The 14,819-nt window shown below is 40.9% G+C and overlaps 1 protein-coding gene across 7 annotated transcripts in view; it reads right to left on the bottom strand.

Annotated features, from left to right (window-relative positions):
* The window catches only part of ACVR1 (activin A receptor type 1), a 118,435-nt gene that overhangs the window by 81,102 nt on the left and 22,514 nt on the right, over positions 1-14,819 (bottom strand). For 2 of the 7 annotated variants that reach the window (XM_025199931.1, XM_025199933.1), the window contains exon 1: positions 13,817-13,904. The exons of 2 other annotated variants lie outside the window; for them this stretch is intronic. In XM_025199931.1, coding sequence (XP_025055716.1) covers positions 13,817-13,872 — 56 coding nt within the window. In that variant the 5' untranslated portion in view covers positions 13,873-13,904. Of the gene's footprint in view, positions 1-7,061; positions 7,195-12,195; positions 12,212-13,816; positions 13,905-13,930; positions 14,000-14,819 lie in introns of those variants that run through there. 3 more of the 7 variants (XM_025199932.1, XM_025199934.1, XM_025199937.1) reach the window with 3 other exon arrangements.

Here is a 14,819-nt window from a genome sequence, read left to right as displayed (position 1 = left end):
CGGGGGAAAAAACCCCCCCCCCCCCCCCCCATTAAGAACCTAACTTCCCAAGACATTAAGTGTAAATCAAAGTCTTGTTCATAACAGCTTTTCCAGTTCTAGCTATCTAGCTTAAAGACAACCACGTACAATAATCAACCGTTTAAATAAAATCCTGTTTGGTCTCCCTGCTGGCATCAAGTTAGCATACATTTATTGCTTATGCTGTCACCCACAGCTCTCTAACTGACACAGCAATTACAAAAATTACACAGAATGGGAGGATAGATGAGAACCATACACAGGGTTTGAAAAACCCGCTCACTTGGGAGGAGACAAACTTTTGCCTGGGCAAATGGGCTGAATGGAGGCAGGGTGCCACTGGCTCCTTTTTCTTGAGACATGGAAGCAGAAAAAGAACAAAGTTGAACAAGAAACACAGACTGCTTTCAAGAGAGGGGAGGGGAAAAAGACAAGCAGGCTACAATCACAGAGTACAGGACTTCCTTCAAAAAGGAGGAAGAAGCTGAAGGAGCCCAAACATTCATTATCTATTTCAGGAGCCCAGAATTAACTGCTTTGTACATGAGTTCAAAATCTTATCTTTGGGTAGCAAAACAAATTGGTGTGGCTTAAGAGGAAGGAAAGAATTGGTTTACAGGTGAAGCAAAGATGGACAATTAAAAATGGGTGCAACTTTGAAAGAGGTGGGGCAGTACTTTTCACTCAGGCTTAATTTTCTAGTGAGGAACTTGTGCCTTCTAAGGCTATCCTTATATATGGCTTACTGCTTTCAACAGACAATGAAATCATCCAAGGACTGACTACATTTTGCTCAAGATGAGCAAATACTGCCATACAAAAGAGAGGCTTGGAATCTTCTCCCTTTGCACAAAATGGCACTTCTTAAAAACTGATCAATAGTTTAATTGCTCTGGTTCCCAGGTCATGGCATCTCTAAGAGCACAATACTGTGAAAGCTATATGAGCACTTCTGAGAAGTCAGAGCCAGTGAGATGACTAACTACCATTGGTATGGGGAACCAATACACATCTGCAAGCATGCAGAAGTCAGACAGACATGTGAGCATATACTGGCTTTGTCTCTTATTCTGTGCCTGGGGTAAATAAGTAAGTGAAAACACTTATTGCTGTTTGCTTCCCACATATTTCAGAACCTTATTAAGGTAAAAGTACTCTGAATACAAAAAAAAGATACTTAACTAAGCTTGCACAACTTTTATTGCAAAAAAAAAAAAAAAAAAAAAAAATACAATAAAATGTGACGCCCAGACACTGCTCCCAAGGATGGGCAGCACACTGCAGTTTGAGGCTAGGTTGCTGTTACAAGATAAATAATTTTCTTGGATACTGTCTCCTCTTAACTTGGTTTTCAAACATTTTATGCTTGTGGCACCCCTCAGAAAATGCCAGCTCTTAGTTTTCAGAAGTGCAAAACTCTAAAACTCTTGATTCAGAGATAATACCTTTTATTAGACCAATTAAGAAATCCCCCAAAAAATCTTTCTTTCCCAGCTTTCGGGCTCATGCACCCTACTTCAAGCCGAGGGAAAATTAAAGATGGCAGTTTTGCATATCCTTTTGTTCCAGATCAACACGGCTACCAAATACATCCCTGAAACATGGAAGATGCTGAATTTTAGCCGATTTTGGAATTATAAATTTCACTGCGAAACACTAAAGAAAGATTTCTACACCTCACTGCATTTCTGCCATCTGACACCACCAGGGAAGAAATCCTGCCTTATCTGCACATCAAAGAGTAAGTTGCACAAAGGAACTCTCATGGGTCCAGAGGAACAGACATCCACCTTCAGCTTCCTCTGTGCAAAATGAAGTTTATTTTCTACCTACGAGGACTTTTACCGTCTTTAATTTTCCCTCAGCCTGAAAAGGGGTGTGCGCCCGAAAGTTTAAAAAGAAAGATTTGTTTTGTTTTTGCAATTTCTTAGTTGGCCCAATAAAAGGTATCATCTCTGAACCAAGATTTCTAGAGTTTTGCATTTCTTTTTTGTCTCAGACCAACACAGATACCAAATACATCCCTGAAAGCTCTTAGTTTTCACTCTTTTTTGCCTACAGAAAAGTAATAAAACAGTTTTTCTGCTGCAAAGAACTAAGAAAGATCACCACTTTCCTTTGGAAATCTTTAGATTTATCTTGTGAATCATTTTTATAATCCTAACAGTGCTATCTGGTGTGGCACCCTTGAAAAGACCTCAAGACACCCCAGGATGCCATGGCATCCTGGCTGTGAACCACTGATCTACACCATCAAGCCCATACTTTTTAAGATCTCAACAAAGAACTTCAGGAGAAGAGTTTAATTTGTTAAACTCATTTTAGCCATTGTTGATGCTTGTACACTTAACAGAAGACAATCACATGAGTTAGATAAGGCAATGATTCCTCCATTTTCACATGAAAAACACATGTGAAAATAACAAACATACTAAAAACTATTTTCAAAATGTAGAGGTATGTAGTAGCAATTTTAAACTTGAAACGTGGCCCAGATGCATCTAGCAGTATTTTTTTAAGATTTTACACAGGTAGTAATAGCACTAAATATACAGCATTTAATCAAAAATATTTGGGGATAAACAGGCAGCTTGTGACAGTTTATGGGGTTTTCAAAATTAGGACCTAAATTGGTTGGTACAATATTGATTGCATCTCTCAAGTGAAGACATGAAAAAGAAAAGTATGGATTGAGTTTTTGCCCTCTACCAGCATACCAATAGGAAAGCCACAGCAGATCACAGTGACATTTTATCAGCCTTTACATAAAAATAGGTAGGGTTGTATCAATTTTAGGAATGTTGTGTTTACCAAATACATGAAATTTTAAGGTTAAAAAAAAAAAAACCCACAAAAAGACACCTTCTGGCCAAACTACTTAATATGTAAAAGGAAACCACGTTTATACAGCCATATGTACACAGGAAGTTTTCCAGATTAGATACTTTTGCCTTCCCAAATTAAAGAACTCTTTGCTGTCCTCCCTTGGGTGCAGATTTACTTCAGAAAATCCACTGCAAAAAATCTCCCAATAAATTAGTTCTTGCAACTTTGTAAGATCATTTTAAGATCAAACCATTAAGTGTTTGCAAACAGTATGTTGTTCTTACAAATCAAAACAGGACATTAAAAGCTTTAAGCTCATTTCAAAGGTGATGTTTAGAAAGACTAAGACATTTTGCTTTCAACCAAGGCTCTGCCTGCAGTGTCATCTTGCCAGGGTAAACATGTTACATAATATTGGAGAGAAGCTCAGTTTAGCAGGGGACATACAAAAGAACCTGTGAAATCCACTTCTTAGAATCACTTATTATAACCTAGTGCCCAACATCTGACAAATACATGCATCCTATTTAGAGACCTATATTTCAAAAGTCACCTCCCCCCTTGCAAAACAGCCTGTGGAAGTCTAGATCCTACAGATGTGCTAATTAAGCAGTGTCTGGATTGTTTTTAGTTCTGCCATTTTCACACATGCATGGACCTTAAAAGGTGCAAATGTCTCTTATTTTCAGCCTCTGATGTTATCATGTTGGAGCATTTAAAACTGAATACTTAGTAAATGAATTCATGGAATGCTACTTCAAGCACTGTCATTACCAACAGAAGTTTTTCAATGACCCCTTATCTATTTAAAATACTTCACCACCAGAAACTAACTTCATTTGCACATCAATAATCACAGCAGGATTTTGCCTGCCAGTGTAAAGCTGAATCTCTATAATTGTTTTCACAAGGTCTAATATGTTAAACAGCAGTCAAATTACCTACTAAACCAATAAAGAGAAAACCATTTTAAACATTCATACACAAGAATACTTTTGCTTCCTTCCCATCACCTGCTAACTAGAATGTGATTAATGAAATTTTCACACAACTCAGCTTGAAATATGTTTTTGCCCATCTCACTGCCATGGCAGAACCAAATAATTACAGTGACTCAGCAAATGCACAGCTGTTCATTAAACCATATCCACCAAACACAGAAAGGAGCAGGGCGGGAGCATGAAACACCCACCACACAAGCTATTACAAAAGAAACAAGTTCAGGGTTAAGTTCCACGTGCACAGGATAATGGTCTTCAATAAATATTATGAAATAAGGTTGTGCTATTTATTATTCAAGAAGGCAATTTAAAACGGAGTGTTCAAAATCTGACTGTTACTTTTTTTTCCTTAGCTTCTTCATAATAAATGGAGGTGGCTGGGAAGGCTGGGGCTTGTTTTTTATTTGTTTGGTTTTTTGAGGCATTGATTTGCCTCAAGTTTGAAAGAGTTGAAAGACAGGTTTGAAGGGAGTTGTTTTTCTTTAACGTTTTATCAATTTTGTTTCTACAGTATGTCAGCTATATATTACATGAAAGTTTAACAGGTGTTAATAATAAAAAGGTAATTTGTTGTAATAAGTCAGATTAAAAATCTTTTCCTTCTTATCGCTTGTCTACACTGAAACATTAGGGTGTATGGACATGTCACTTAGAAACTGTATCCCTTCAAATTCTTCTTTTTTAATCTGAACTCTTAAAATACAAGAAACCTAAAATATAGTTAATTATCCAGAGAGGAAAACGAGACTCTTCTATACAAAGAAGGCATACTCTTTGGAAGATGGTGTCACAATGACTTGACAATGCAATTTGATCCTGCCTTTCTGGACAGGGACAAACCATCTCAACAAAACCTTTTGTTGTATATGAATTCTGGGCAAGATCAAACCCCAGCCTAACATAGTGGAGCCTACTCCTGCTGCCCAATGCAACTATAGGTTTGTTAACCATTCTGTACCAAGAATAGCACATAGGCACTCTTCCCACTTCCACCATTCATTAATGAGATTCTGCAAGTTTAATTGACAGTACTACAGTAAGTAGCAACAAAAAAGCACTCACAATTTAACTAGCAAGATTATATGTTTAAAAATAGAACAACATTTAAAGGTCAATTATGGTTGTGAGATTAATATAATCCATAGCTTGCTTTTACAAACTATGGACAGTCTGAAACGGTAGGTTTAGCTGCTGAGTTTTCTAATGTAAGGATATATTTTTCCAACGCATGACAAATTTTGTAAAACACTGGAGTTAAGTCTTCCACCTGCTAACCTACTAATAATTCTTCCCACACAGCCCTAGAAACACTGCAATCCACTCCTATCTCTGAAACTGTTCTTGTCAAACTCTGATCACCATTTCCTAGCCAAAATTCAGGACTAGTACTTAAGTTCTTGTTCTTTTTGTCTTTTCAGCTCTTTTGTCAACATAGGTCAACCATACACTTCTGTAAGTTGTCCTCCCACTACTTTTCCTCCACCCCCTGCTTGCCTCAGTTTCCTTTAGAACAGGGGTATCAAACTCATCCAGCCCCTGAGCCTGATCCAGACTGAGGGGCTCCTCACCTGCTAGATTTGGTAATGGCAGTGGCAACAGCAGTGGGGTGAGCAGTGGGGTGATCCTAGCCAAATCTGTCCAACTTCAACCTGCTCCTGAAAATTCCCAGAGATAGAGATTCTACAACTTCTTTTATTTCCTTTTATTGTTCTGTCTGCACATAACAGCTAGAACAGCCGCACAATTGTTGATCAGGTTTCCATATTCTATAACAATACAGAATAGATTCATTGATGATAGGGTCAGAAGGGACCTCAACAGATCATTGAGGCTGGCCCTCTGCCCTGGGCAGGAAAGAGGGCTGGGGTCAGATGACCCCAGCTAGATGCCTATCCATCTTTTGGATAGGCATCTGGTATTTCATCTTTAAGACAAAGTGATGAAAAAGAAGCCAAAAAGAGGAGGATCCACTGATCCTCTGTATTCACAGTTTTTTGGGGGAGTGCATGCAGAGTGCAGTAAGATCATACTCAGGCACCAAATAGGTGGAGTAGGATGTTAATTTTAGATTAGTAATATCGTCTATGAGAAGCATAAGAACAGGGGTGTCAAATGCATCATACAAGCTTGGCGTTGGCAAAATACAAGCAGTCCAATTAAGAAAAATAATAATGCTAATGGTTTTGGTGGAAGAGAAAGATTACTCAACCAGTTCAGTAACTGGAGTTCTTCAAAATACAACGTCCCGAGGTGTCTTCCACATATGCAAGATTGGAGATTTTGCCTGTAGTGTACAATTGGCCTGCACACGTGCCCTACCTATCCTTATACAGTATACCAAAAGGTGCACCATTCCACTTTTCTACTGAAGATCAAAGCACTGAAACATCAAAATCCAAAGGAAGGAAAGCAGACACCACATCTCAAACTCCAGTAATTAAAACAAAAATTAAACTCTCTTTTCTGCATTTACCAAGAGTCCCAGAGCTTAGAACACATCTAGAACTGTATTCAGCAACCACTGCACCTGGTAGAAGGATGTACCTTTCACAAGCCAGTTATCTCGGTATGGGAATGCTTTCTCTACTAGTACCTACTAAGCAGTTCGGTCTTTAGGAAATGAAGACTTGCTTGCTTGGTTCTAGAAGGTGGCCATCTGTACCAATGAGTCACATGGGCTCCAATATGGCCATTAATTACTGAAGGGGGTGGCAGTAGTCCTGATGGCAAGGGATGCCAAGACATATTTTGTTGACAAACCAATTTACTAGAGCAGGCTTTGCCAACCTTTTGGTGCAGCAGGCTGCAGTGCCACCATCACTCCCCCCTGCAGTACCAACTTCCCACAGAATAGCTGTAGCCATTCAGGATTTACAAGTTGTAGGTTGCAGACCTCTGTACTAAAGTAATGCAAAAAATTCCTGAACTGCTCTCCAAGCTTTATAAAGGACAATAAATCCTTGGTAAGTAAGAGTGTAAGACATTGCCACTAATTGCAGATGCACAAGACAGAAGTGATACTTTTGAGATCAGTAGAGATTGCAGTAATCCCAACTCTACTTTGACAGGCACTGAAGGAAGAGGTCCAGATGAAGATATCTGCTCCTGCCTCATTACTTTTAGCACAACCCAGGCTAATAATAGGGATTCCAGCTAATACTATTGTATTATGCCAGTACTCAATAATAAAGCAAGGTAGAATCATAATCATACCTTTTGTGTGTTTTCATTGTCAGACACAGTACATAGCTGGTTCACACTGAAAGGGTCCTCAGGACTGAGATCAGTCTTCCTGTCCAAGTACTGGTCCTGCAGGAACTCAAGAGGATCCTCTGTGATTTTCTCACTGGGATACACAGAGGAGGATCAATACTTGGAACCGTCGGTGTCTGATGAAAGCCATAACAAGGGGATGGAGCCAGTCCTGGGAGGCTATAAAAGGAGATTCCCCAACCCATCGGGGAGGGAGCAAGCAGGGGCAATAACAGGGCAGTTTGCAAGCAGTTCACTAGAGGCAAAAGAGGAAGGAGAAGAGGAAGAGGAGACAAACACCAGGCACTAGATCCTGCTCTGGGAAGGAAATTAGCCAGGGCTGCCCATGTGTTTGGCTTGATGACTGTTTGTTTGGTGGGCTGTGTATTTGGGCACATGCTCTGAGCGGCTGGGAATACTGCTAGCTGGGCAACTGCTGCCTGTGTCAAAGCAGTCCAGGCCCAGGTGGTTATAAAAGGTGTGGGCAAAATACAGGCTGTGGACCATATCTGGCCACCATTTTATTCTATCCAGCCCACAGGCAGGCAGCAACTGCAGTCTCTGCTGGCACCATGGGGGCCACTGGGTGGAAGCAGCCTCACCTGGCACTGTGAAGCAGGCCCTGGGCAAGCCACACTTGGGTCCTGGCAGCTCTGGCTCTGGCCTCTGCTGGCACCATGGAGGACGCTGGATGGAAGCAGCCCTGCCCACCTGCCCAGCTCCATGTAGCAGACCCTGGACAAGTTGCATTCAGGCCCTAACACCCCCACTCAGGCTAGGCCAGGGACACTGCCTGCCTGTGGCTTGGGAGCCCATGGCTGACTTTGATTCTCTGGTTAATGCACATCAGACAGAGGCTTTATTCTTCCCTCTAAGTTCCTTTTTTTCTTTAACCTAATTTTCAATATATAAAAGTAAAACTTTGTTTTGAGTTATTATGCAAATCACTTCTATATACACTACTCAAAAAAACAAAATCAGGACAAAAATTATTTGTTTTAAATATTTTATAGGAAATGTTTGATTTTTAGGATACAATTTGTTTCTTATCTATAATTTGTTTAAATGATATCTTCACCATTACTTTTGTGTACGGCCCTCAACAGCTCACCAAACCTCATGAAGTGTCACTCCAGCTGAAATAATTACCCACCCCTAGTATAAGAGGAGATTCCCCAAATGACCAGGGACAACAAACAGGGCAATCTGGAAGCAGTTTGCAAGTCAGTTTGCCGGCCAGTGTGCCACTCCCTTCTTTGAAGGGCAGTGGTCACCAACCAATCCCAGAGCCTCCTGAAGTAGATCCTGAGCTGCAGGGGCTGACCGCCTGTGTGCATTTCAAAAGTGATCTCTGACCTAAAAAGGTTGGAGACCACTGCTTTAAGTTAAGCTCTTTCTTTAATCAAGAGTAACTAACTTACACATATTTAGTGTTAGTTAAAACTCAGTTTGGCCAATATGTAAAACCCTTGTTTAACTAGAGTCCAAAGTGAGGTGTCTGTCCAGTCAGGGCCGCTCACCATCAAGACCTTCATCCAGGTCCTAGTTTGGCACTATGGAGACTGCTGCTTTCAGGTTCCTTCCAGTGACAGCCAGGTGGGGAAGTGTCTGCAATGTGAGTGATGCATCCTGGTGGTGTCCCTCAGGGAGCAGACAAGAGAGCTATAGGAGGAGGTGGCAGGTTCTGAAGCATCCTCCACCACAAGGAGTTCATCAACTCAACATTGGAGGAGACCCCTAGGACTGTGAAGGGAAGCAGTGATAGAGAAGGAAGGGAAATGGACTCCCGGAAAGGTGGAAGGTAGAAGTTTGCACCCTCTGACAGTAAGCAGAAGTCTTCATCTCTGCCTGCAGCTGTTTCCCTGGAGAACAGATATGGAGCCCTAGCAACAGAAGAGGGGAAGCATCTACCATTGGTGGAAGAGACCAGGCTAGGCATCCCCAAATTTGGGAGGATAGACCACTGCCACCAAGAAAAAGCAAGAGGTGGTGGTAGTTTGAGATACCCTTCTGCAGGGGGACAGAGGCATCCATCTGACAGCCTGACCTGCTGTCTCGAGAGGTCTGCTGCATGCCCAGAGCCCAGATTCAAGCTGTCCCAGAAGAATTACTAAAACTCATCTGGCCTCGACTACTACCCCATGCTGCTCATCCATGTAGGCACCAATGCCAATGATACTGCCAGGGGTGACCCTGAACTAATCAAAGTGACTACAGGGCTCTGGGTACAAGGGTGAAGGGGACAGGGACTCAGGTGGTGTTCTCCTCAATCCTTCTGGTAAAGGGGAAGGACCCAAGCAGGAGAGGATGCATCCTGCAGATCAATGTATGGCTGCGCAGATGGTGTCACCAAGAGGGCCTTGGCTTCTTCAACATGAAATGTTGTTCCAGAAGAAGGATTGCTAGAAAGAGATAGGATCTATCTGACGAAGACAGGGAAGGGCATCTTTGCAGACAGGCTCCCTAACCTAGTGAAGAGGGCTTTAAACTAGGTTAGCACTCAGGGCTAGATGACTCTGGTAATCCTTCTGTGACATCTCATATCTGGGATGTGAATGGTAACAAGACTGGTTTCTACAAGTATGTCAGCAACAAAAGATCAGAGAAAGTGATGGTCACTTAGTGAATGGGGGAGGCAACCTAGTAACAGACAATGCGGAAAAGGCTGAAGTACTCAATGCCTTTTACCTCAGTCTTCGCAGGCAAGGTCAGCTTCCAGACTACTACACCTGGCAACACTGAGGTGAACAGCCAAATGAGTGAAAGAACAGGTTAGGGACTATTTTGAAAAAGCTGGACCTGTACAAGCTAGACATGTACAAGTCCATGGGCTGGACAGAATGCATCCAAGGGTGCTGAGGGAGTTGGCCAACGTAATTGCAGAGCCACCAGCTATTATCTTTGAAAACTCGGGGCAGTCGGAAGAGGTCCCAGACAACTGGAAAGGGCAAATGTAATGCCCATTCAAGAAAGGAAAGAAGAATCTGGGGAACTACAGACCAGTCAGCCTCACCTTGGTCCATGGAAAACTTCTGGAGCAGGTCCTCATGGAATCCACTTTTAAGCACTTGGAGGAGAAGAAAAGTGATCAGGAACAGTCAGCATGGATTTACCAAGGGCAAGTCATGCCTGACCAACCTGATTGGCTTCTATGATGAGATGACTGGCTCTGTGAATGGGGGAAGAACAGTGGACATGGTATATCTTGACTTTAGCAAAGCTTTTGATATGGTCTCCCACAACATTCTCGCAAGCAAGCTTAGGATGCACAGGTTGCATGAGTGGACTGTAAGGTGGATACAAAAAAAAATGCCTGGATTGTAAGAATCAAAAGGTAGCAATCAATAGCCTGATGTCTAGTTGGCAGCCAGTATCAAGTGGAGTGCTCCAGGTGTTGGTCTTGGGTCCAGTTTTACTCATTACCTTCATCAATAACCTGGAAGATGTGATGGAGTACACCTTCACCAAACTAGGGGAGGGAGTAGATATCCTGTTGGGTAGGGTTAGGATTCAGAGAGACCTAGACAAATTGGAGGATTGGACCAAAAGAAATCTCATGGTGTTCACTAAGGACAAGGGCAAAGTTGTATGCTTGAGACAGAACAATTCCCATGCACTGGTATAGGCTGGGGACCAACTGACTAAGCAGCAGCTCTACAGAAAAGGACCTGGGGATTACAGTGGATAATAAGCTGAATATGAATGAACAGTGTGCCCTTGTTGTGAAGGCGGCTAACAGCATGCTGGGCTGCATTAGTAGAAGCATTAACGGCAGACTGAAGGAAGTGATCATTCCCCTCTATTCGGAACTGGTGATGCCACATCTGGAGTACTGTACCCAGTTTTGGGCCCCCCACTACAGAAAACATGTAGATAAATTGGAGAAAGTCTAGCGGAGGGCAACAAAAATGGTTAGGAGGTTGGGGGACATGACTTCTGAGGAGAGGCTGAGGGATCTGGATCTATTTAGTCTGGAGAAGAAAAGACTGAAGTGGGATTTAATAGCAACCTTCAACTACCTGAAGCGGGGTTTAGTATTACACTCCAGCATCCCACCTGCTTAAAAGGAGAAAAACAGAGAACTAAACATTCTGTTCTCTAACTCTGACCCCAAACCTAAACTGTGGACCAAGCATATGAGTTAACAAGAGCTCTTGATAATGCTGCACATTGGGGTTGAAGTACTACAACAGAGATGTCTACTGCTATGAGAAAAGCCTTTTCTATCTATGAAGGTTCAAGTTGACCAAAAATTCTTAGCTTCAGCTGGAAGAATGCCAAGTCTTTTAGAAGTCCAGGGAGCCCCAACCTAGCTGATGCATCTAAAAATTCCCAGCTAAAAGAACAACCATCCACCCAAAACTGAGCTAAACAGGCCAAAATCAGATTGAAAACACCTAGGCTTGGCTCAAACCCTAAGCTACTGTGTTCATGATACTCCACTGCCATTTCCTGACAACAGGGAGAAAGAGAATAAAAACAAAGAGAAAGTGTCAAGAAACTCAATAACACAAAACAAAAAGTTTGTTTCTGATTAATAAAAAAACCCCCAATATATGTAGTGAATAAGACCTTGCCTAAATTAGGAATCATCCCCTAATTCAGTGATTCAGTGTTGATACATTAGCACAAGCTATCTACTTAGACTGTTAACAACTGCAAGCAGTAGCAGTTAAACACAGACAACTGTTTAGATCAGTGGTTTTCAACTTTGTGAGATTTAAGTCACCCCTCAGAAAATGCCAGCTCTTAGCTTACACTTGTTTTATGATTGCAAAAAAAAATAATAGAACAATGCTTCTGGTGCAAAGAACTCAAAAAGACTACTAGTGGTTAGAATATTTTTAACATTATGAATTTCTACTTGAAATCTGTGGTTTTACTTTGTGAATCATGTTAGCACAGTTAATCGTGCTAACATTGTGTGGCTCCCCACATCACCCTTGAAAGGATCTTGTGGCATGCTAGCTGAGAACCACTGATTTAGATGCTGAAGAATAATAACTGCTTAGCTCTATACAGCATGAAGTTGGCTGGTACTACATCCTGTAACTTTCAGTATTCTGCCATGGATCAGCATACGTGAAATACTTACTGTTGGAACAGCTGCTTTCCAAGGTCAGGGAATCTGGAGGAAGCCAGTTTTGCTAAAACAGCACAGTAATTTATCAGATACTGATGAGAAGGAAGAAGGCATTCTACTGAACGGAAAAGCTGCAATCACTGTTTGTCAGATTTGCTAGAACTTGGGAGAAGAATGTAACCAAGATTAAAATGAGGAAATGAACAGAATTGCAGATACCATTAAAAAGAATCTTTCTAAAAGATTTGAGAAATCGTTTGAGGGGAAGAGCCGGGTAGAAATAAACCAAATCACACTACAGACCTGTACAAAATATCGTGCTAACAGACTACAAATAGAAACCATCGGAGAATGCATTTTAAATACTGTCTTCTCTCTGCCCCCTGCTTCTTCTCACCACAGCCCTCAATGCAATGATATAAAATTTAAACGTAACGTTTTCTTTTCACAGAGTATTAAAGAATAACTTTTAAGAAAACCATGTATACACCAATACCAAAAACCCCACACCTTGTCACATAAGTTAACATTTAGTTTTTATGCTAATACTTGTCAGTCTCTGCAGCTGTCTCCTCTTGCAGTTGGCATTGATCCGTGCCAATATGAAAACAGCATTGTTTTATTGGCTACTTTAGGCACTGTATGCTCCAATAAAAGAGTTCTTATCTCTCCATTTTGCTATCAATACAGAACCAGCCAGTCTGACACTATTATTAAAGAAAGCTTATTTTTTTTCCATCCACTATCTTTAATCCAAAACATCTGGAACTTCAGCCTCTGTCATACAAAGTAGAACAGATTAAAACAGGAAAAAGCCACACATCAGTTTCCAGGGTATTGTAAAGTTTCTGTCTTTATCCAAATTCCCCATACGTACATTTTAAACAGTCCTGCTAGCTAGTCAGCCAGTTAGCTTGGCGGGGGAAAGTCAGGCTTTTCTTTCCTCTGCACATTTTTGACAGGGACTCTTGAACACACTATAAAATCCTTTCACTTAAAAAAAAATGCAAAAAGCAAGATAACCACAAACACAATAGTTGGCCCTTCAAGAGCCAAAAATGATACTGAAGTTTGCAATAACAAAAATACAGGTCTTCAAACATCACATAAAGGCAAGATACTGGTGCTTTATAAAAGAAAATAAACTTTTAATGAAATATTGCTAGCATGTACATACATTACAACAGAAAAGTCAAGGGAAAAAAAGAATCTGGCACCATTACACCACGTATAAACGTCCTACTTTAACAGACAGCTGTCTCCACTATCATTTAAGTATGCTTTTTACTTAGATCATGTTCAATGAATCATGAGACTCAATACAGAGGAAACAAAGCCAAGCTGTAGGTACACAGAAATCAAGAGTTAAGTACTGTTCGGGGGGGGGGCACACATGACATACTAAAAAAATACAGTTTATTTTTTTCCCACTACTGCTCAGTTGACTTTCTGATAGGTTAAATACTAATAGTTATGTCTGCTGTTTTTTGTAACTGGCTACCAGACTACAGGCTTAAAAGACTCAGAACTACAGGCTTAAAAGACAAACCCTCCAAGAACTACTTTCACAACTTTTTGACCTCCCCTTTCCCCCTGCCATGCCACAGAAGAAATAAGTAAAACTTCACCTAACCTTGAAAAAGAACTTACTTCCACTTCAATGCATAACTTCATATAAACACAGGTCATATTCAGTATAACTTAATGCAAGGACTTCTCCCCACCACTGTTCAGTAAAAATACCCACCATCTGAGCCACAGACTCCTGCTCAGACATAAAGCTGTATCTCAGATCACGGTACAGTCTGTTGTTAATGACAGATTGTGCAACTTGATCCTCTCAGTGGGTGCTTTGAGTAAGCACTTCCTTCTCTCCCCCTTCCTATTGTCCCACCCTACTGTGCCAGCTGTTTCTGACAGCCAAATTGCTGTGTGCTAAGCAATGAATGCTGTCAGAGAAGGAATTTTCATTTCTGTAATGCATAGGCCTCCATGGACAAATTATACAGTTTATAGTCCTAGGCTGCAGGAAGCTGCTTTGCTGTTGAAGTGCTGCCAAATGCAGTATTTTTTTTCCAGCTGACAATCACATAAAACGAAGCTGAATGACCAAAGCAGAATAAAGCATGTGTTTTCAGGAACAAACAAAACATATGTCAAGAATTTCTATATCTACAAGCAGTTTTAAAGTAATGCACAGTGGAAACCAGTTAAAACATTCCTGTTGAACAGAACCCATCGTGTTGCAAGTGGACCAATGTCAACCATTACACTGTACAACTAGTTTAAAAAAAACTTTGGTATTGTGAAGATCAGCTTCAAAGAGATGTCTCATGACAACTTCAGTTAAGTTTGGGAAACAACAACTCTATACATACTCAAATGCTAATTTGACACTGGATATATACCATAATAATAACGATGATGATAATGGTGATGATAACAAATATGTAACACTTAAGAAATAACCATGTCTGCATAAAGCAAAAGAAAAAGACAAATTTAAAACCTACCTGGTGATGACTACTCATGAGACACCCGTTAGCTTAAGTAGTCATTTTTATTTTGAATATTCATTTTAAAAATAGATGCACATGAAACTACAGGACCCAAAGTACTGACTAAGGCCATTACAT

Source organism: Alligator sinensis, unplaced genomic scaffold (genome assembly GCF_000455745.1).
Source record: "Alligator sinensis unplaced genomic scaffold, ASM45574v1 scaffold389_1, whole genome shotgun sequence".
NCBI lineage: Eukaryota > Metazoa > Chordata > Crocodylia > Alligatoridae > Alligator > Alligator sinensis.
This window is presented reverse-complemented; position numbering and strand designations above follow the sequence as displayed.